General features: G+C 32.6%; 2 protein-coding genes across 3 annotated transcripts in view; both read left to right on the top strand.

Moving 5' to 3' along the window:
* The window catches only part of LOC129223992 (OTU domain-containing protein 7B-like), a 72369-nt gene that overhangs the window by 27753 nt on the left and 20677 nt on the right, over positions 1 to 23939 (top strand). For both annotated transcript variants that reach the window (XM_054858383.1, XM_054858384.1), the window contains exon 3: positions 23600 to 23812. In XM_054858383.1, the coding sequence (XP_054714358.1) occupies positions 23600 to 23812 (213 nt within the window). The remainder of the gene's footprint in view (positions 1 to 23599; positions 23813 to 23939) is intronic.
* LOC129223993 (uncharacterized) lies at positions 335 to 8111 on the top strand. The gene is made up of 3 exons (XM_054858385.1): positions 335 to 403; positions 2656 to 2767; positions 6414 to 8111. The coding sequence occupies exons 1-3, from the start codon at positions 380 to 382 to the stop codon at positions 6596 to 6598; spliced, it is 321 nt and encodes a 106-aa protein (XP_054714360.1). The 5' UTR covers positions 335 to 379; the 3' UTR covers positions 6599 to 8111.

The raw sequence follows: 23939 nt of genomic DNA, 5'->3' as shown, positions 1-23939 counted from the left end.
CATATTTATTATTATTATTTATTTTTATTCATTTATTAATATTAGTGTTTAAACACATCTGGATATCTATTTATTTTTGAACAGCGAAAGTATCTTGTTGAATCCGCAATAAACTATTTTTTAATGAACATTCTTGTTTGAAATCAAGTATATTTTCCACTGTTTTAAGTATGATTTCAGTTACACGCTGTTTATTATATAATATCAGTTGGTCAGAATTAAATATACTTATTTCTTAAAACATACAAAAATAAATAAATAAATAAATAAATAATTAAATAGATAAAAATGAAACACTTTTGTATGTGTTTTCTAGTGCATTGCTTTTATTAATTTCGGTTATTTTTTTCCATTCAGGCAACATATCAAAGCCAGAAATATGAACGGAAAAGAAAGAACCAAGGTGAGTTAAATTTGTACATAATAGAACTTAAAGTAGTCTTAAGTTTAATCAATTAATTTCTAAGTTGAGTTCATTTACGCGTCTTGTTAATTTGCCCGCATTTGTTTCTTTTTAACACTTTTTTACGAGTGCAATATATGTATGAATTTAAGTGCCATTTCAAAAGGAATCATTTTATTAAATGTTTTGTGCTCTTAGAAGAAAGACCTATTAATGTAGTTGACAACCTTCTAAGGAGATACGTAGTACGGATATTAATTCTCAAAGTATAGTATTTTGAAATGTTGAAACTTTTCCGATCTTTGTAAAATTTTGTCATTTTTTTTCATGCATCAAGCATTTTTTTTTTTTAAACTTTAAGAATCCTTTAAAGACAAATATTTTTGGTTTACTATAAATGGCATTTTTTGTAGAAGTACGATAAATGTGGAAGAACTTGACAAACCCTCGCACAACATCTGCGAACTAGGACTTGTTGATTTGTACACCGGTTAAGATTTGTTTCGCCTTGTAATCATTTAAAAAGAATAACATTGCTTAAAAAGTAATTCAAAAGCAGGGCCTGATTACCGCACAAGCCAACTAGGCTTGGGCCTAAGGCCACATCTTCCCAAGGGCCCTCGAATTTTCTAAAAATCTATGTAAAGCATTAAAAAATCTTGTATTTTTCTAAAAATAATAAAAATTAATGGTTTATTAGTTAAAAACATACCCATTTTAAATATTGTTAAATATTACTTTAGCATTATTTTTCGTTGACTTAAAGTGATAGAATACAGAAGGGGGGGGGGGGGGGGCTCCAAAGCAATGTGGACCTTGAGCCTCACTTTCAGTTTGTCGGGCCCTGTTCAAAAGTAAACCCCAATAACATCTCAGATACAACGGCGCAGCCTGGTATTTCAGGGCGGGGGTCATGGATCTTTAAAGGAATAAATGGTCCTTTCTCCTATAGCGTAGTGTATTTCGTCCGAAGAAAGTGGGATTAGCATAATTCTTCCGCGAATCAAGTGATCATGGGACATCGAGGGTACTCCCTTTCCATTCTCTCGGGCAAGCTCAACGTGACAATGCGAAGCATCGCGTTAGTGTACTGAAGATTTTCTATACACTAATATGAGTAATTTCTTCCTGGAGAATCTGAGCTTTCCTCCACAAGATGGTGACTTATTGTTCCGCGTATGGCCTGTGATTATTTTTTTGTTTACTAAACGAAGATGGCAGTCTGACTCCTTTATGTGCTAGTTTCATAGCTTAATTTATTGAACCCTTACATGCATACAGTCTAAGAAATCAAATTTAAATTTTAGGAAATGTTTAATAATTAACAATTTTTGAACTGAGAGAAAAAACCTATTTCTTTTTAAATCTAACAATTAGCTCATTTGAACACTTTTTAATGCTTAAGTGGCTATGCATCAAATCCCGTGTCTTTTTTTTTTTTTTTTCAGAAGTTTTTTAATTTTTTGAAAATGATATTGCTGCTCTCATCTGTTTCAAGGCTAAATCAGATCCAACACTTATATTATATAGGCCATTATGACATATTCAAATGATATATATTTAATAGCTAAGTAAATTTATTTAGCGGATTTTTTTTTTGCATTTTAATGTAACTGTTAATCTTCTTTATTGGCTTGCTTAATTAAACATTAAATTTTTTACTACAGCAGTATCGATTTTGGAGACGTGAATATATCACGTGAATAAAATTAAGGATTTTTTTCGCAAAATCCAACTTTATATGTTTGTGGGCAATGGTGAGTGGCATCGTAACATATTAATGGAAAGGGAGGATAAAAATACAAAATAGTATAAATTATAAAAGAGTATTGTGAATCAGTAACCCGTAGAGATAATTTGTTACAATGAGGGTTGGTCAAAAAAAGAAAGAGAAAAAAACACCTCTTGCTATGCCACTGGTTTATTCCCTGACCCTGGCAAATGCAACACTGCTTATTAGACGTGACGGACAGCGTAAATTTCTGTTTCTTAATTCTAATTGCATAGATTTACTTTTCATTCTTCATTTGAGGCAGTGAGAGGAAAAGGGATGCAAGTGGATAGATCCTTTCATTGAAAAGTCTTTTTTCTAAATCATACTGTACAGGGACAGGAGGAGAGATTCAGCTGTCCTTTGTACTGGTTTCCCCAATTTTTTTATTTTGCCACTTACATCCTTTTGCCTCTCACTACTTCATATGGTCTTGCGTTTGACTTCATGATCCGTAACTGTTTCCCTCCCTCTCTTTCAGAAATCTATCAAAAAGCTATTTAAGAAGAATGAGATAATATATCATAGGGAAGAAATGGTAAAAGTAAAATTCATAGACGACGAAGAAGTTTCCATAATAAATGAACGATCAGGTAAGTCTCTTGACATTATATTGTACTTATAAGTAAAAGCATTACATAAATTTAAAGTTAATAGTTTTTCACTACAACCAATTTCTATCAATTATTTAAATCAGGCCTTTACTTGGTGATTACCTGACTGCAGAATGCAGCGTTAATATCTTGCAGGTCGCGAATAAAATACTTCTGAGTGAAATACTGTAGAGTGAAACTTCGATAAGTGGAAGTTGCAGGGATTTCGAAAAAAATTTGAGTTACCGAAAATTCGTTTTTTCAAACTCGAAAACAAAACTCTAGAATAATGTAAAATACCACCACTGACAACCCGAAAATTTATAATATGAGCAAAAAAGGGATAGAATTGTTGGTATGTCTTAGGGATGCAACTATATGTAAACAGTGATTGGACAGTTACAGTTAGATATGAAACTAATTCAGGTGAAAATTTGACTACATGAGTGTTATTGGACCTCTTTTAGAACCTTAATTATTTTTGAGCTGTAGGAAATTGTTACTAAATTATCTTTTGCTATACTATTTGTGGGATTGACTGTAGCAAATTCTAACATATCTTTCCCCATCCTCTCTCTTCAACTCAACTCTGCACTGGTTGGTCTGGGGGGAGATTTTTGGAAAGGGGTTCTTTTTGGGAGTGGCAACAGTGGGAGAAAAGGAGAACAACAAGGTGGTTAGAGAGTGGAGAAGAAAGGGATTCCCATGTGTGGTGTTTTTTGGAGATCCCCAAAAGAAAGCTAAGAAGCAAGGTTTCCTACCCAAAAAGGAAAAATATGCATGTGGCTAATTCTGAAAGTGCATAAGTGGTGACTTCAACTAGATGCTGATGCCCTTTGAAGAATGTCTACACTGATGCAGTTTGATAACAGTGGGTGTGCTGGATGCCCAAAATGGCTATGGATGCCTGGTGATAGAAGAAGGTACCTTCTTGTGTGTTTAACTGTCATCAAAGTTTTGACTCAAACCCAACCCACCTAAAAGGTATGAAATTGAAATTATTCATGATAAGAAATGAACTAACTCAGAAAATGAACTCCCTCAGTATCCTAAATTGTTGCTCCCATTTGTAAAAAAAAAATTAGTGTATAGTTGAGTTCTCCCTTCTTGTACATCAGATATATGTAATGTAATAAATGTTTTGATGAATTCCCTCACCTTCCTGAGCCTGTTTTATATTACAATAACACAACGCAAGTATTATTTGCAATTATAAGTGCTTAGTAGAAGAAATAGAACAGAATAATGTAGGGTCATTCCATACGAAATGAGCAAAATTCACAAAAAAAGCGGTTGCCGCATGGCAACAGATTTTTATGAAATTTGGTACACAGGTTCCTTTTATGCCTGCATAGAAATACCTAAAATATTTTTGCTTAATATTTTTTATTTGAATAGTTACATGCGATTGAAAATTGGTCAAATTGAACAGCATTCTCATAAATGCTAAATGTTGCATTTTTTAAAGATTGTATTTTATTAACTATTTAATGAAAACTTAAAAGTTATATGTTGTTGCAATCTATGGAGTAGGGTAATTTATCTGATATCAGTAAAATTTTCAAAGTTATTATAGTTAAGGTTTAGCCGAGCTTCAAAAACTGAAAATATTTCAGTTTTCTCATAATTAAGCATTTTATTTTTTAATCTCAATCTTTAAGGAATGCATTAGCTTTGCTGAAATTAATACCTAATAATATGCCAAGTATCATAATAGAAAGACCTTACTTTTGAAGTTTTATTTTAACTCCTTTATCTTCAAAATCAGTTTTAAACATTGTGACATTTTGTAAAATGATGATTTTCCCATTCACATAGGCACAAAAATTCAAATGAGGGAAAATTCAGACAACTTTAAATTTTTGCAAGAATATAGAGCTGTCTTTTTACTATTTCCTTGAAGAAACTCGAAATTGGTTTTCTATTTCCAAACGTAAAATAAAATTCAGAAAAATAGCATTTTCTTTGTGTGTTATGGGGTCAATCCATACAGGTTCGACGGATGTGTGCGCTCGACCATTTTTAATTTGTTTGAAATTCATATCTCTAAAAGCTGCATATGAAAGATGTTTAAAACCACTTTTATTTTTTCACTCAACTGGACCTTTGATTTTTTAGAGGTCATCTAAAGTGATTTTCGTAGTCAAAACTGGCACTTTTAGACATTTGCATTTTGGCCAAAATCTATTTGAATTATATTTATGACAGTTAATGTAACGCTTTGATGTTAAAGTGCATAAGTTGATAGTCTTACATGCTGGGTTACGTAGCTGTAAGTTAATAATTAAAATAATGGCAACGGGTTAAAGTTCAAAGTCAAATGCAAAAATTTTACTCATTCCAAAGGGGGATAACTCGCATAGGGGACGGAAACGCAAAATGAAATACGGCAAAAAATAATCATTGGAACCATGCTAAAAAGAGTATGTAACTGTTGTTGTGTGTTTGTGTACCCTTTATAGATTACAGCCCCTCAAAAATTGGAAAAATGACAAAAAGGACATTTTTAAACGCCGGTAAAACAAAGGGGGATGGAATTAAAAATAAAATTTCTTAGCCAATTGAATATTCCATTCAAGTACTATACATGTTATATACATTGTTTTTTGTATTTGGTTTGTAAAAAAGATACAGGTCTTTGAAATTAAGCAATTTTGGCAGTCAATTTACAGACTAAAACATAAATAAAAAATCAACACAATAATTAAGGAAACATTTCAGCAAGTACTTCATAAGCGTGTTTTTGAGAAAATCAAACATGAAAGAAATGTTTAGTTTTGCTAAACTTACAATAAAAATAAGTAACTAATGAAATTTTCCCTTAGTTCAAGTTACTCTACTAACAAAAATATGCCGATTCCAATTATTAAAATACAGCAGCATCTAAAAGACACTTCAATATGTTAAGTAAAAAAAATTGAGTAAATTTAGAGCATTCCCTCATCTTCAAAAAACCATCTGAAATAGAGGAAAAAATGAAATTTTCGGAATTTTTTGACTTTTTAAAGTATGATTTCGTCATCAAGAAATTCATAAACAATTACTAAATTATAGCAGATAGTTAGTTATAGATATTTTTTCAATCTGAATCATTTTTACTGTTATTTTTTCATTAAAAGAGCTAGAAGAGTGATTTGAAATTTGAAGTAAATTGGCAAAATTTCAATCTTTGTTAATATCTCAGGTTGAAAAAAAGATCCAATGCTTTTTCCCAATAGAGATTTGTTTATAGAATGGAAATATTTATTTTTTAAGTGTACGTTTATAACTTACGGAGTTATTGATTCACAAACTGGCTGCAATGAACTCTGAAAATTTAGGCTTAGCGTAAGCATGAACTTCTAATTTCAATAACAAAGCAACAAACAGTTTTTAAACTTCCATACTTTGCATTCTCTCATAGATATGCATAGTTTAACTAAATAAAAATTTTCATTGAAATCTAAATATGCATTGAGGAACATGGGATTAAAAAAAAAATCAAGTTAGAGTTGAAATTAAAATAAAATTTCAAAAAGAGCAGGGATTCGGCAGAACGATCTGTGCTAATACTGTTCTAATTTTTAAAACATTCTTGTGTTATTTATTATTTTGTGCAGCTAAAATTACTGACATTTGAATTAAAAATATCAATCCTATCTTTTAGTGAAGACCAAACCGCTGCAAAAGACGGAACAAGAAAGCAATAAACAAAAGAAGCAGGAGAACAAAACATATTCGGGGTCAAGAAGAGAAGTTCCCAATGCACATCTAGTAGATAGGAAAAGAAACATTAAAGAGAAGAAGAAAATTAAAGTGAAAGAGGTTGAAGAAATTCAGAAATACTCGTAGAAGAAACGAAATTAACTGAAAAAGGCGAAAAAGCATCCAATAGCAAGCAACAAAAGAGGCAAGAAAACGAAACATACTCGAGTTCAAGAGAAGTTCCCACTGCACATCTAGCAGATAGTAAAGGAAGCGTTAAAGAGAAGAAGAAAATTAAAGTGAAAGCGGTTGAAAAAAATTCAGAAATAGTCGTAAGAGAAACGAAATTAACTGAAAAATTCGAAAAATCAGTCAATTGCAAGCAACAAAAGAAGCAAGAAAACAAAACATACTCAAGTTCAAGAGCAGTTCCCATTGCACATCTAGCAGATAGTAAAGGAAGCATTAAAGAGAAGAAGAAAATTGAAGTGAAAGAGGTTGAAGAAAATTCATAAATACTCGTAGAAGAAACGAAATTAACTGAAAAAGGCGAAAAAGCAGCCAATTGCAAGCAACAAAAGAGGCAAGAAAACGAAACATACTCGAGTTCAAGAGAAGTTCCCACTGCACATCTAGCAGATAGTAAAGGAAACATTACAGAGAAGGAGAAAATTAAAGTGAAAGCGGTTGAAAAAACTTCAGAAATACTCGTAGAAGAAATGAAATTAACTGAAAAAGGAGAAAAAGCACCCAATTGCGATAAAAGGAAGGAAGAGGGGGGGAAAAGGTTCAACTGTTTCAGAAAACAACGGAAGAGAAACTGGAAGGCAAAAGAAGAGTAGTAGGAGTAAAAGGATGGTGGTTTTCATGGATGATGAAGAAAAAACAAAATCAATTGATTCAGATTCCGATACAATCTCAGAGATAAAGTCAAGCTCCGAAAGCTCAAATTTTGAGCCATATTCAGACTATGAAGATGAGTTATCTAAAATAAAAGACAGTGCCGTCCTCCCATCTGTTCCCCAAAATACAAAGAGCATTGTTGTAGTAGGAACAAACAATGATATTAAAAGAAGGTGGGACAAAAAATGTGTGTCTGTTTTGTGGTAAATATGCCAAATTACCAAGGCATTTTGAAAGTGCCCATCAGGAGGAAGATGAGATAAGACGAGTTTCCCTTCTTCATTCTGAAAAGAAATTCTCCGAAAAAAATATCTGTTGATGAAATTAAAAAACCTCGGAAGTTACAAAAACAACTGTGATGTTGTTCGAAAAGGTGAAGGTGATTTCATGGTTGTTTACCAACCCCAGAACAACACTGCGTCATACGATCAGTACATTCCATGCAGTAGCTGCTACGGCTATTACACAAAGAAAGATCTTTGGAAGCACAAATGCCCTCTTGCAGAGGAAAAAAAAAGAAATTCTCCAGTGCCTTTAGGAAAGGAAAAGAGTTACTACCCATTCCTGTGGATATAGACAGTAATATAAAAAGTATTCTGACATCTATGAGACTTGATAAAGTTACAAACGTAATCAAAAGTGATGTAACAATATGCAAATATATTGCAAAAATGTACGCAAAAAAAGGAGGAAATAGGGAGCACCGAAAACAGGAGATTAGAAATAACTCCCAAGAAGTTGCTCGCCTGGTTCTTGCGTTTAGAGAAGTATCAGGAGAAAAAAATGTGTTTATACAAGACATTTTGCATCCACTCAAATACAATATCATACTTAAGGCAATTAAAGAAGTTGCACAGTTCAATGTAGAGCAAAATAAATATGGAACCCCTGAGCTGGCCAGGAAATTAGGTATCCATCTAAAATCGGTAGCCAATATAATTTTAACAGATGCCTTGCGACTAAATGATAAAGATAAAGTGGAAGAAATTGAAAGGTTTTTGAAACTACATTCATTAAGTTTTTCCACTGAAATTAGGGCGCAAATCTTGAGGGACCAAAAAGCAACCCGAAAGAATGTACCAAAACTTCTCCCTATAAGCAGCGATATCATACTGCTTCATGATTATTTGAAGATTCATACTGAGAAAAACTTAACAGTACTGGAAGACCCCCAATCAACCCCTGAACAACTAACTGAGGCGTGGGAGAAGATGGCGAAATTAATATTAACAAAAGTGATAACGTTCAATCGCCGAAGATCTGGGGAAGTCTCAAGGATCAAGTTAAATGACTTCCAGTCCTCAATAAAAGCAGGTGAAAACACACCTCATTTCAGAGCTCACAAAAAAAGAGCAGGCTCTTTGTAAGCTGTTCTCTCGAATGGAAATTTTAGGGAAGGGGGATAGAGTTGTCCCTGTATTGTTGACACCAGACGTTGTTAACATAATTCAGTTATTGATCAAATTAAGGTTGGCGTAGCCGAAGAAAACGAATACATATTTGCAGTCTGTGAAAGAGGCTCGTTACGTTAGCACAGAGGGAATGACTGCCTGGCAAAGTTTTCCGAAGAGTGTGGTGCTAAATTCCCCAAACTCATCCGTTCCACCAAACTACGGAAGCACGTTGCCTCCCTGTCACAAATTTTAAATCTGAAAACTAACGAACTAGATTGCTTGGCAAAATTTATGGGACACGATATAAACATACACAGGGAATACTACAGATTGCCAGACGAAGTCATGAAACGAGCAAAACAATCCAAGATATTTTTGTGTTTAGAAAAAGGAAAGCTCCCATCTCAGATGGGTAGGACTTTGGAAGACATGGAAATAGAAGAAGGTAAATTTTTTTCAATCTAAGTAATTAAGCAACAGATGTGAAACTTTATTTCGAAGTTTTGTTTGAATGACACATGTTTAATATTACTATGCTAAAACTTTTTAATTTTTTAATACTGTCGTAATATTTAGTGTATACAGAATTATATATATATATATATACACACAGAGCAAAACGATAAGTATTTTGAAACATAAACCACAAATTATTAATTTTTAAAAAGATATTTTCTCCTCGCTTATTGTACTTTTTAAGCTGAATTTCATAATGTAATTGAATTTCCAAAATACATATTGGATGATTATGGAAACAGCATGCTAACTGACTGACATGAATGCAACCTGTGTGAAAAGTAATGCTGATTCAGTAAGAGATTTTTCTTCAAGTTAAACGAATTAAAATCAGGATAAAAGAACAATGATTAAACTTTTGGCCTATAGCATTTGAGTTGGAAAATATTGCTACAATAAAGAATTACAGTAATTAGAACAGCTTTGTAACAGACTTACGCTCTGAAATTTTTCTTTTTGCAAATATTCAAAATTAAGCAGCTAAACTTATAAATAAGTTTATATATAAGGTAAGCAACGAGAAAGCATTTGTTAAACTTAATACACTTGACGACGGTTAGTTGAATCAGTAGTTTATTGAATCAACTGCTTTAATGAATCAAATTTCAAAAAACTGAACAAAATGCAGCTTTATTGAATCAGCCGCTTTATGAAATCAAAACTGATTAGAACAAAGGTGATTCATATAAACGGCGGCAGTGTATTGCTAAAATAAATATTTTCAGCATTTACGACAAGTTGGTAACTGGCTGATATTACAAACATGTAACACGAACTATCCATAAAAAAATAATAAATAAACATTGTATATTTATTAACACATTGACTTCATCAAGCTGAATTTCTTGGTATAATTGAAATATTAAAACACACTTTAGATGATGTTTAAAAAAAATCTAAAAAGCATGGTAACTGACTGACATGAATGCAACCTGCGGGATAAGTAATATAGATAGAATAAAAGACTCGAAATTGTAATTCACCCAGTTTTCTCAAACCCAGAGTTCTGTTAGTGCTTGAAGGATTGGTAAACACATTCATGTGCTAGTAAAGATTAGATAGTCTTAACTTCGGTGCGCATTTTAAATCTGCGAAAAAGTCTTACTACGTCACTGGCTTCGTTTATCTGCTGCTATTTTCGTTACACTTAAATTTGTGCCAAAATAACATAAAAACAAATAAATATGCATTAATCCGAAAACAGCGAAAAACAACGAAGCCAAGTTCCAGCCGTCTCCTGGTAAGCGGACAATTAGTAGCTGCAAAATGAAAACTGTAAAACGTGTTAACGTATAGTTAAAAATTGTTCTTAATTTTTTAAAAATAACTTCCTGTAACTTTAGATCTTCAGACAAATCCAGTAAGCTGTACTATTTTGCATACAATCGTATGCATTACTATCATTTTTGTTCTTGTTTTATTTAATTATTTATTAAGTTATTTATTTATTTATTTGAGTTTGAATTTAAATCAACACTTCTCTCTCTTTAGATTTGTGCACGGATAGCAGCGATGAAGAGCCTCCAAGTGAAAGAACTGCAGGTAGATAAAAATAAAATTGACATTCAATACTTATTTAATTAAAGAAATTTTTTTTTAAACTTCGATCAGGATCATGACCACGAATTCATCAAGAGAAGAGTTTTAATGTTTGCCAGAAACAAAAATCAGGGGGTCAAATTACACATTTTTGTTTTATGGTCGCAACCAAGGGCGAAGCAAATGGGTTGGTTTATGGGTGAACTTTAATAGAGATGCTAAAATCTTCAAGAACTTCCTCTACACTTTAATTAGACTAAAAACTAGCTCCATTCCATTCTTTCATTTTAAACATCAGTTAAATATGATATTTGTATAGCAAGTATCTGAATCGGTCGCAAAATAGGCGTTTTGCTCATTGATATTATCATAAGTGCCTCCAAGAGTGATGCCGTGAAGTATTATTAAGTAGCCTGTTAATAAACACTACATCTATAATTAATTAAACATGTACTATTAATTATATTAGTCTACAGGCATATTTGTAGTCTATGTCAAGACGCGAAATACAATTATTTATCTTTTAAAGAACGTTATATTTTTAGGATTCAAGCAAATTTGTTTACAAGTTTGTATATGGACGTATGAGATTTGTATAACTTAACTACCAAATGCAGAATTCAAATTGTTGCTAAACTGAGTCCCAAATAATTCAATAAAGGGTTTGGTTATGCATTTAATTTATAACATAGATAAATATTGAACTCAAAAGAATGTTATCGGACATAACAAAGCTTTAAGAAATTTCTTCAAATAATAAACTCAAATTTGGCATTTAGCGAGTTAGAGAGTAGAATTTTAGTAGAAAAGTCAGTCTTAAAATTCAAGTATCGTTATTTCCAGTCGATCATCGTCAGTGAAGTCAGAAAGGTACTGTAAGTACAGGGTGAGACAAAAAAAAAAAAAAAACGAACAAACAATTTTTCATTCAACTTTGTGGAAAATAAATAGATTAACAAAACACAACCAATAGTAATATAAGTAAATCTTTTGTAATCAATAAATTTAACTGTTTTCAAACTGGCCGCCCGCCGTTTGCAGTTATATACAGTAGACTCTCGTTTTACGCGGGGGTTACGTTCCACGGAAACGCCGCGTAAATCGAAACCGCGTAAATTGAGACCTAATAGTCGTGTTAAAACAGGGGTTAAGTTCTGTAGATTAAAAAAAAATACTTCATTCCAGTGATGACTAATTGTATTTTAAGTTTAATGTGCACCTATATCGATTTTTATGCACAACATGCATTAAGAAAACATAAACTAATTTCGTGTTCTGTTTATAAGGAAGAGCTATGATAGTCTTTTGGCAGTCATTAAGAATTTTTCTCGGCAATTCTTTGCAGAGCTTTAACGCATCCATGAGCACTTGCGTCATTTTCATGATAGAATCTTCCTTCACTAACAAATCAGAAAGATCATTTCTATTGTCTAGGAATGGCTCAAAATTTTCAATGTCAACGTTTTTGGTTGTGTCTCACCGAAGTTGGTATCCTCGTTGGTTTTGGCCTCCTTTGTTGCTCCTAAAAGCTCTTCTTCCAGTGAGCTCTGAACTGTGTGAGTTTTTTATTTTTACTTCTGGAAAGAGCTCTTGAACCAATCGTATAAAATGTCTCCAGTGGCCCAAGCTTGATTATTAGCACGCAAAAATGCAGTTTATTGCGAGTAATCTGCAATCTTTAGGAGTTTGGATTTTGAAAGGGGGGGAGGGTGTATTGTTTGCATTGCCACATCCGCGTGAAATAAAATAATGGCGTCAAATCTTAAACCGCTTATAATCGAAACCGTGTAAAATATACCCGCGTAAAACGAGGGTCTACTGTATACCGAATCTCAAGTTTAGTTATTTAGTTCTACCTTTGGTCTAGTTCAATCTTTGCTGAGCATTGAACTTTAATGCTTTGTGCATTAACCAATTTATCATAGCTGTCATCTTAATTTAAAATAGCATCTTTATCCTGTTTAAATTTTTTGCACATCAACAAATCTACACTTTGAATAATTTCCTGTGTGTCATTACGTTTGTTCACGAGAAATTCTTAGCGCTCCTCACTTTTCAATGGAATCTCATTTGTTACTTACTGGATTAAATTTCCAAAGAGACAAAATTTTCCGCTTTTAAAAACTGCCTTCATCTGAAATCGTTCAGTGGTTTTCTCTCATTGTCTTTGCTTAAGACCCAGTTTTCATATTATACTTTAAAAAATGCAAGCGATAAAATACGCGTCAATCACTTAAGAAACCACAGTGGAATGAACTTTAGGATAGCACCAAAGTGTTAGACAAACTTCAATCTTGTTGTGGCCTCTAGCCAAACGCAATGACATCTGCTGTCCTTCAATCAACACCCACTTTTCGTCTTCATGCTTATTATTTTACACTAAATTATTACCATGCGTGAAAAATATTTGAATTTCATAAGATGTGTGAAAACCATTAAATAACCCCCGCGCATCCCTACGTTCGCCCAGAAAGCGCACCTTCTCCCGGGTAAAAAGTATTGGCCTATACAAATCAATATGTTTTTCTTGAAAAAAACGAACTCTGACCTCTATAAACTTTAAGAATATTTTTTTTTTGCAAAAATTAAAAAACACGTATTTAGTAGTTTTAAATAAGGGACATATCCTGAAAATTTCAGCAAAATAAAAAATGTTAACTATCCAGCCTGCCTGATCCTTAAAAAAACTGATTCTTAAATATAATCACTTATTTCTCTTGTCTTAAGAATGGGTATTTTTGGTACATTGATTGTTGCTTTTGTAAACAAAAAATTTGGCCCTGACATTGATGTATTTCCCCCCTTTAATATATACCTTTCTCAAAGCTGTATTTGATTATTAAGTTTAATAGCTAAAGTTATTTTTAAAATGTATTTCCATAGGATCGAGGGTCTCATTTCACCAAAAAAGGAATACTTGGACCTATAATGAGAAAACTGCAGTACAGAAAAATCTCGGATCATTTATTTTAAGGAAGAAGCTTCCAGGAAAAAAAGAAATTCAAGACGTTCAAAACAAAGAACCTGCTTTAAAAAATCGGACGTGGCGAAACATTAAAGACTACGTTCGCAACAAAATACAGTCTAATGTTAAATAAGTGAAACTGTAGATTTATGTACTCATTTTTTTTCCTCTCTTTTAAAATAGGAGTTATTTTAGTAACGGAAATCGAAGAACTTATTTCTAAAAAATAAGTGCAATGCTTTTTCTTTCTCTTGCTTTTTTTCTCTCTTGTTTAAATATATTATTTACTAGTCAGAGGTAGCCATGGATTATAAAAGTACAAGAAAACCTATCTAGTGTTTTGTTTCTCTTAAATAAAGCCCTCCTGGAGTTTGCGTGCGCGTCGAATATGCCTTACTTGAACCAAAATAGGGATGGTAAGAGAAATTATGAGCAGGTTTTCTTTTTCAAAATGTACATAAATCGGAATTTGCTTTATTAACAGTGTATTATGAGTGAGAGTTTGTGTTGGTCAGATGATGAATTTTGAGTTAATCACTATTATTATTAGTTTTTATTTTATTTATGTATTTATCTTTTTTATTATTATTGTTTTTCATTTCGCAAGTTGATAGTAGTGTTTAATGGTAAAAATGCTACGCTCCTGGCGCAATATTTTAAATACATGCATTATGTTCATCATCATGTGACGAAATTGAAATCGTTTCATTGGCAAATAGGTTCTACCCCAAAATTCTACGAAGTTAGAAACTTACTAGCCTGGGGTAGCAATAGATTATAAAAGTCCAAAGAAATCTGTCTAGTGTTTTTTTTTCCTTAAAAAAGCCCTTATGGTATTTGCGCGCGCGCATCGAATATGCCTTAATTAAACCAAAATAGGGATGGTAGGAGAAATTATGAGCAGGGCTTTCTTTTTCAAAATGTACATAAATCGGAATTTGCTTTATTAACAGTGTATTATGAGTGAGAGTTTGTGTTGGTCAGATGCTGAATTTTGAGTTAATCACTATTATTATTAGTTTTTATTTTATTTATGTATTTATCTTTTTTATTATTATTGTTTTTCATTTCACATGTAGATAGTAGTGTTTAATGTTAAATATGCTACGCTCCTGGCACAATATTTTAAATGCATGCATTATGTTCATCATCATGTGTCGAAATTGAAATCGTTTCATCGGCAAATAGGTTCTACCCCAAGATTCTACGAAGTTAGAAACTTACTAGCCTGGGGTAGCAATAGATTATAAAAGTCCAAAGAAATCTGTCTAGTGTTTTTTTTCCTTAAAAAAGCCCTTATGGTATTTGCAGGCGTGCGTCGAATATGCCTTAATTAAACCGAAATAGGGATGGTAGGAGAAATTATGAGCAGGTTTTCTTTTTCAAAATGTACATAAATTGGAGTTTGCTTTATTAACAGTGTATTATGAGTGAGAGTTTGTGTTGGTCAGATGATGAATTTTGAGTTAATCACTATTATTATTAGTTTTTTTTTATTTGTGTATTTATCTTTTTTATTATTATTGTTTTTCATTTCGCAAGTTGATAGTAGCGTTTAATGTAAAAAATGCTACGTTCCTGGTGCAATATTTCAAATGCATACATTATGTTCATCATCATGTGTCGAAATTGAAATCGTTTCATCGGCAAATAGGTTCTCCCACAAGATGTTACGAAGTTAGAAAATTACTAGTCAGGGGTAGCCAAAGATTATAAAAGTCCAAAAAAATCTATCTAGTGTTTTATTTCTCTTAAATAAAGCCCTCCTGTAATTTGCACGCGCATCGAATATGCTTTGAACCAAAATAAGGATGGTAGGAGAAATTATGAGCGGGTTTTCTTTTTCTTTTTCAAAATGTACATAAATAAGAATTTGCTTTATTAACTTTGTAGTATGAGTGAGGGTTTGCGTTGATCAGATAATGAATTTTAAGTTAATAATATTATTATTAGTATTTATTTTTTTTTATTCATTTGTTTATCATTTTTATTTGAATTATTTTTTTTTCATTTCGCAAACTGGTATAAATGCGTGGGGTCTGCTTTGTTTAAACCAAATTTGGGATTGTATCAGGAATTATGAGTAGATTTTCTATTTTTTTCTTTTATAAAAATGTACATAAATAGAAATTTGCTTCGTTAGCAGTGTGGATTTGCATTGATGTCTTATCGTTTCTTCTCGGATCTGGAGGAAATAAAAATAACTTTTTGTAAGGCTTGCGTTGAACTAAGAACTTGTAAATGGAATGGTTCGCAAGTACTGGTAGCGGCATTCGTAAATGGACAGTTATTATACATTTTTCAAAATAATTTTGCAAACCCCTTCTTATAAATTTTCAGTGATCACTGCTGGTGAACATTTCTAGCTTTAAATATGAAACATTGAAAATTTTGTGAAACCTTCACTTGCTTTCTTTTTTGGTTTGCATATTACTTTGCAGTACTTTCGTTTAATTTTGATGCTTTAACTCATGAGAAGAATTGTATCTGCGAAGTGAGGGCAGACAAAATGTGCCGTGACGAAAAATAAAGTAAACATAAAGTAAGTAATAGATAAATCCGAACGTTAAGTAAAGAAATTCATTAACCCCCCCCCCCCCCCGGGTAATCATCTGAGCACAGCCTGGGAGCGTTCAGGAACAGCGAGCAGTGAATTCAAAATTTGCATTACTAGTTCATGATATAAATATGTTTGAAAATTGGAATGATGGAGATAGAGAAAACTTTAACTTGTTTCTAAGTTCTATGTTATAATTTGCTCTGATTTTGTTTCACGTTAAAATTTTATCTGTAATTAATTTCATTCGCTTTTTTTTTTTTTTTTTTTTTGCATTCCTTCTTTCTTACTATCGCTTCAAAAAAAAAAATAATAATAATAATAATAATTTTATGTATAGCCATTGTTTTGGATAATGCATCACTGCATCCCAATTTACAATTTTAAACAAATGCTTTTGTATGTAAATTGAAAAAGTTAAATATTTTGGTTGTAAAGATATTTATTGCTTTGTACATCATATTAAATTTCCTCGTAGATTACATGTCTTTGTATTCTTGTTATGTGCTTTACCAACTAATGTATGTGATGCTTTTATTCAGTGTCGCTATCAATGTTTGCACCCCATGTTTATATTTTCTCTGTAATTAAGATTAAATAATGGGACTAAAAAATAAAGAGAAACGGTTCTTGTTTTTATTATTTTCAGAAGTGCATATAAATTTGCAATGACTTGTGTGTACGTTCGTGACTTATGCTAAAATATAATCAGCAAATAGGGTAAAAACACCAATAGTCGACCATTTAAGAGATCGATTATTGATTTTTTTAACCTATAAATTTCAGCAATCATACAACAACAAACACACTGTATAATTTTAGGCTATACCGTTCTGATAATGATTCTCAAACTTGTTACATGAATGAAAACATTTTTATTTTAAAAACCGAGTTATTTTTAGTACGAGAAAATGTTCCAGTAGTCTTGTTATAGAAATTAGTTGCTCTGCCTTGTATGAGCCCAGTAGTCGGCGTTTCATTTTCATTACTCTTATGGGGTGTGAATAAATTTAAACAAAATTGAAAACTTACAGCACAGCAGAGTACTCACAAAATTAATTATTCCAGTAACTACGAAAGAATCCTGCATTCTTGATGTAATCGCATCGTTTATCTGTATATTGTTTTTCAAGCTGCAACCAGTTTGAATATGCATCACATGCAATACATTTGTTATTAGATATTTATATTCTACATCAGCGGTTCTCAAATTTGGGGTCAATTGCTCGAAAAGGTACAGTTTGTAGTTTTAGCAACGCATGGTTGTTAAAACAGGGTTTGTAATTTTATAGTTGTTTCCTCAATGAATAGAATCTATATCCTAAATGTTCTAGTTTTTTGCATATTTCCGAGAGAATTTTTGTATTAGTACAAAAATTTTCATTTTTAATCGCACTTGATCGTACATGAATCTTTCCCAACAAATTTTAGACTAGGAAAGAAGTATTAAGAATTTTTCATGGCAATGTTAGGGGACGGATTTAGAGATTCGGGAGCTCGTCTCCCTCCAAAAAAGTGTTTTAAATCTCACTGAGGAGAGGATAAGAGAAGTTCCACACCAGAAGTAGTTTGAAATAACGTAAAACATCATTTTAATCTGTATTTGCCCGAGTTAGGGGTGAAGATTTAAGCAAATTGGAAATAAAGCTAGAAAATTTCCTCCAGAAATAATCGAAATTAGAGTGCTAAATGCAAGTAGTCTTTGGTGACATTACGGGGAAGCGGGGGCTTTCTTCTGAAAGTTTTGAGAAATTAAAAGCCTAAAAACAATTTTAGACTCCGTTCGTAAAAGTATTACAGTATTCAGAATCTCCGAAAATTCAATTTTATCTAGTGTAAGTTCTGACCTCATGGGGGGGGGGGGGGTGCTAGAGCCCTCTTAGCCCGGGAAAGAAGTAAAACATATGACTGTGTTATTTGAAAGTAATAACCATGGGCGGATTTATGGGGGGCGGAGGGGGGCAATGCCCCCCCCCCCAGCTTTGGGAGGACTTCATGTAGTAACAACACATCTTCCAAAAATTAAAAAAACATTATTAATTTTTTTTTTTTTTGAATGGTTCAGAAGGGCATGGGTGGATTTATAGGGGGGGGGGGCATAGGGGGCAATGCCCCCGAGTTTTGAGAGGACTTTATATAGTAATAACACATCTTCCAAAATACAAAAAAATCATGACTTTTTAATTTTTGAATAGTTAAATGAAAATGAAGAGAAAAGTGAATATCCTTTTCTGATGGGAGAAAAGAAAAGGGGGAAAAAAACGAACATTAAATACAAATAGTACAGCTGTCACAGGGGTGCTGAAAATGTGTCTAAATTCACTATTTTGGACTGAAAATAATTTGGGCAAGTATATGAATGAAAATATAGGCTAAGCTGCAACACTTATAATAATTGACGATTATTTTAACAAATTAGAACCTAAAGCAAAGGGGGAAAAACTCCCCGCCCCCCTCATTCCCACTAACAGAACTACTCGTTATGATTTGTGTCCACATTTCAAATATATTTTTGCATAATATTTATGTTCTTAGTAGATTAAGTGGCCTTTTGAGAAATTCTAAAAAACATAGTTTTTTTTCCCTTCTCTCTCTTTTTTAAAGAGAAAAGAAGAGAGAATAAACACTACCGCAAACTGAATAAATTTCAGTTATCTGAGTGTTCTGATTAAATGAATCTTTTTACTTAGAGGGAGAGTACAATTTTACTAACTTTATAAATACTGTTTAAAAAGTAAAGTAAGTCATAATCATCTAAGTCTAAGTGAGTCAGTCCTTGTCATTATTGAAATCTAAATGATTGAGTCATCACAAGTTTTGGAAAAATTTGCTGACATTTTATAAAAGTCTATAAAAACCTAACAAAGATTGGTAAAATCGTAAAAATCCTTTAGCTGTAAAAACTGACGAATTTTTCGTAAAAATTACAAAAAATCAAGCATAAATTTACAGGTAAGAGTGATTTACAAACAGGGCAGAATTTGCCTACAAGATAAACAAGCTATTGCTTAGGGCCCCTGCTTTGAAGTGGGTCCCTAACTCCCCAAAAAAAAATCATGATTCGTTCCTTAAAAATGGATATTGCGTGAAAAAACTAATTTCATTTTTAAGTGCTTGAAAACCTTGAATATTTGGAAACGTGTGGCTACAAACCTTAAATTTTAACATTTCTAACAAATGGTAGAGGGGGGAGGAATGCCAAAATATGTCAAATTCAGCTCCTTGCCTTGTATTAAAAATGTAAAAATCATGGTCCTCACATTTGAAACATATTATTTAAAATAAATTCTTGTGACTCACATGTTTCATATCTTGCTATTTATTCAATTCCGAATGCAGTATTTTGGAAATTCTTTTGTATTGATTGCTTTTATTTTACTTCTGCATATTGTCTATCTGTTTAGCACGGAAAAAAATACACATTACTTCTATTTCTTTTCGTTTTCTGCCCCACTTGCAACTGAAGAAAAGTTGTTGTCATGAGAAATCTATGGTTTCTTTTTTCTTTTAAATTTAAAATAGCTATTTCTCACAAAGTTAGAACAGGACTGTAAAAATTTACAATCAAGTACAAAAATATCAGAGACTGGAAAGTACAAAAGAAGTGTGTTAAATAATTTTATTCATTCTAGAGTCCTTGAAAATAATTAGATCCTAAGCAAAGTAGGTTCCAATTTCTTCTACTGCATATTGTTAATCTGTTTAGCCAGGGGAAAAAAATGATACACTAACTCTATTCCTTTTCGTTTTCTGCACTACTTATAATTAAAAGAATTTTGTTGTAATGAGAATTCTATAGTTTATTTTTTCTTTCAATGCGACTGTTCTGATTTATGGCTGTTTCTTACAAAGTTTGAACAACACTGTACAACTGTATAATCTAGTTATCAATTTCTATGTCTATCCAATTAACCTTTATAAGGCTTTAAAATGCAGAATTTTATATCCATTTTACAAAATTTCCTCCGAGAGAAAAACCCCCGGCCCTCTAAAATTGGATATATTCTATTTCTCACTCAAAAGGGAGCCCTGCGTCTCTCTCTTGATACCAGCTCCCTCTCTTAAGGTCAATTCAAAAAGGACAGCATGAAAACACACATTAATGTAAACGACACACAAAAAAATAAAGCATGGACTTATGCATTACAGGAAACAGACAAAAACATGGGAGTGGGGGGGGGGGCAATAAAAATGTTGCTAAAAAAAAATCCTGCCCCCCCAGGAACTCAGTCCTAAATCCGCCTATGGTAATAACTTCAGATCAAAAAACCTCGATAACAGGAAGAAGCTATCTTAAAGGAGAAAAAATTAAATCGAAGGCTTATCCAAGCCTTCCTATGCCATTGCAAACCACATTGCAATTTCTTGTAAGTTTTTCCCAAATTGGAGAAGGGGCTAAAGGTCCTTTAGCACCCTCCCCCCCCCCTCCAATAGCAATACACCACCATATATAGTGAATATATTTATTTTGAAGCAATACACATTTTAATTCGCAAAAATATTAAAATATTTAAAATTTTCGAAATTGTGTTTTTTTTAGATTTAGTATTGACCTCAGGGGAGAGGGGGAGGTGATACTGCCCCTTAGCCTAGGAATGAAGTAAAATATGTATTACTGGTTTAGTTTGAAAGTAATAATTTTCAGATAAAAAAGCCTCGATTGCAGAACAACCTATTTCTTTTAAGCCTCTTCATGCCAATGCAAATCACATCGAAATCAGTTGTAAGTTTCGACCAAGCGGGAGAGGAGGATACAGTTTCTTTAGCCTCCATCTCCAACCCACCATTGACACTCCACTATAAAAAGTGTATATATTTATGCAAATATAATGCATATTTCAATTCCCAAAAGTATTGAAGCATAAAAATCTCCGAAATTTCGGTTGTATCTAGAGTAAGTTATGTATTCATGAGGGGGGTGGGCTATAGTCCCCTTAGGCTAGAACTAAGTAAAATATACCTGACTGATTTAATTTAAAAGTAATAACTTTCAGATTAAAAACCCCGATTGCAGAACAAAACTATTTCTGCCAAGCCCTTTCCATTCCATTGCAGGTCACAATATAAACTTAAGTTTTGACCATTTGGGAGAATTGGCAACAGTCTCCTAGCCATTATAAATGGTGTATATATTTATTAAAATATAATACAAACTTAATTCGCAGAAGTATTGCAGTATTAAAAATCTCTAAAATTTCGATTTGGTCTAGTGTAAGTTCAGACCTAAAGGGGGGGGGCTAGCCCCCCTCCCCTTGGATCCGCTACTGGGATAACGGGTGGAATAAGCCAAGTCCTCGTTCTCCGGAGAAAACGCACATGTGTATGAGGTCCTCGCTTACATTGAAAAAAAAACATGTTTGAAATTTTCTGAAAAATTAAAAAATTGACGTTTTTACGCAATAATCAAATGATTTTTAGTACGAAAATCTAAAAAATTGTTCTTCTGACACAACGTCTTCAATCGGTGTGACGACGGAAGCGTAGGGTCCTCGCTTTGCACCATCCGCACACATTTGTGTATGAGGTCCTTGGTTACATGGTAAAAAAACATGTTTGAAATGTTTCGAAAAATTGAAAAATCGAGGTTCTTACGCACTAATCAAATAATTTTAAGTACAAAATATAAAAATTTGTTCTTATAACACAACGTCTTCAGTCGATGTGACGTCGAAAATGTAAGATCCTCACTTTGCACCATCCGCCCACATTTGTGTATGAGGTCCTCGGTTACATTAAAAAAAAAACATGTTTGAAATTTTTTGAAAAATTTAAATATCGAGATTGTAGCGCACTAATCTAATGATTTTAAGCACAAAAAACTAAAAATTGTTCCTCTGAAATAACGCCTTCAGTAGGTCCTTCGGTGTGACGGCGAAAAAGTAGGGTCCTCGCTTTGCACTGTCTGCACACAGTGGTGTGTGTGTGTTGGTTACAAATTTATTATTAAAAATGATACAACTTAAATATGTATCAAACAAAATGACCTACATCCACTTGATATAAATTTAATGCAATAACATTTACATACCTATCCAGATACCAGATATACTTGCTGATTTAAACAGTTCTTGCTAAAACAAACTCAGATTTAAAGTTTATATTTTTTGACTTTAATAAAACATTGAATATTAAAAAACTTTATTAGATGTTCTTTTTTTTTTTTTCGTATCTCCAGCAATGTGTTGAGCCTGAGTTCTACCTTGCGTTTTTGTAGACTGGCTTAGACAAGAGGCAGCATAATTTGCTGTCTCCGCTGGAAGAACTTCAGCATCCTGCATGGAATTTCGTTTACAGGATGAATTTGATGAGTGCTTTTGCTCCGATTCCTCTCACAAGAAATAGTCGACAAGGCATATGTTTTGATTGCTTACGGCATTATCAAAAACTCTTTTATGTTTCTGTGTTGTCACTTGACAACTAGAAGATTCTTTAGGCATTTTTAAAAATTACGACATATCGCTTAATGTTCCGCACTTTGCAATCTCTATAAAAATTTAGACAAAAGAAGTGCTTCGTGTGTTAACAATGGCTCTCAGCGAACAATTGAAAGGGCAGCAGCTTAGTATTAAAAATTATGAGAAATATCGTCTACGACAAGACAAAACAAATGGAACAAAATTGTTTTGTTGCTACACGTTTATTTATCGTCTGCCAAGTATTGCTTGTGTTTACTCGTATGTTATCTTTTATAACTGTATATTAGCAAGAACTGATTTTGTTTGATTGTTTTTAGAACATGAATATGAAGCATCAAGGAACATTTAAAAAAAAATATCTGAGGCCTGTGAAATTACAAAACGTTTTCTTCGACATTGTTTGAAATAAAGTATGGTTATTTTCCCTAAATAATAATTTTAATTCTCTCTTGCACTGAAGGAAGCCCAAAGTTAAATTTTTGAGAGGCGGTAATTCCCAATTTTGCCGAATGATAAAATACGACCTGGCACGCATACCTACATTTAATGAGAAGTGACTAGGAATCATTTTAAAAAATGCAATATTGTCTCTAAATTTGCAGAATAAAGAAAATTTTTGAGAGGTCACACAATGATCTCCCATTGGGGCGCTATTGCTTGCACTTACTTGAGCTAAAAAGTATAAAAAAATCGCTCCTCATCAAATGTAGGTATGTGTGCAAGTTCATATTCATATTTTATCATTTAGTAAATTTTAAAATTTTATTCATAAATTAAGAATGATTTCAATTGATGATGTTAATGACTGTTAACTTGCTCTTTATTTATAACATTCAAATTCATTAATTTAATTTTCAGCTCATGATTGGAATTTGCACTCTGCACTCTCAGCATATTATGTTATGAAAGGAATTTTGCCCGGTGAAGTGCCTTCAGATAATCAAGTTTCATCTTCCTGTTCTAAAAGTCATTCTTCCTGCTCATCCAGTAATGTTTCTGAAAATGGATTTGTTCATAGCACCACTAATTGTGGAACTCCTTCCAAGAAAAATCCTGATGGAGAGGAAAATGGTGAAAACTTAATTCTTCTATTATAATTATCAACAAAGTATAAACTAGTGGAACTCAACCTATGCCCCACAGGCTGAGAAGCTGCTTGATGTGGCTTGTTATGTTCAACCTTACAAATCAAAAACTT

The sequence above is a fragment of the Uloborus diversus genome, chromosome 6 (assembly GCF_026930045.1).
Source record: "Uloborus diversus isolate 005 chromosome 6, Udiv.v.3.1, whole genome shotgun sequence".
In the NCBI taxonomy this organism is placed as follows: domain Eukaryota; kingdom Metazoa; phylum Arthropoda; class Arachnida; order Araneae; family Uloboridae; genus Uloborus; species Uloborus diversus.
This window is presented reverse-complemented; position numbering and strand designations above follow the sequence as displayed.

Bases quoted from the DNA above. Each gene is read 5' to 3' on its own strand.
- LOC129223993 (XM_054858385.1), top strand. From the start codon at position 380: ATGAACGGAAAAGAAAGAACCAAG. The intron at 404-2,655 runs GTGAGTTAAATT...CCTCTCTTTCAG, and splicing joins ACGGAAAAGAAAGAACCAAG to AAATCTATCAAAAAGCTATT. The intron at 2,768-6,413 runs GTAAGTCTCTTG...CCTATCTTTTAG, and splicing joins CATAATAAATGAACGATCAG to TGAAGACCAAACCGCTGCAA.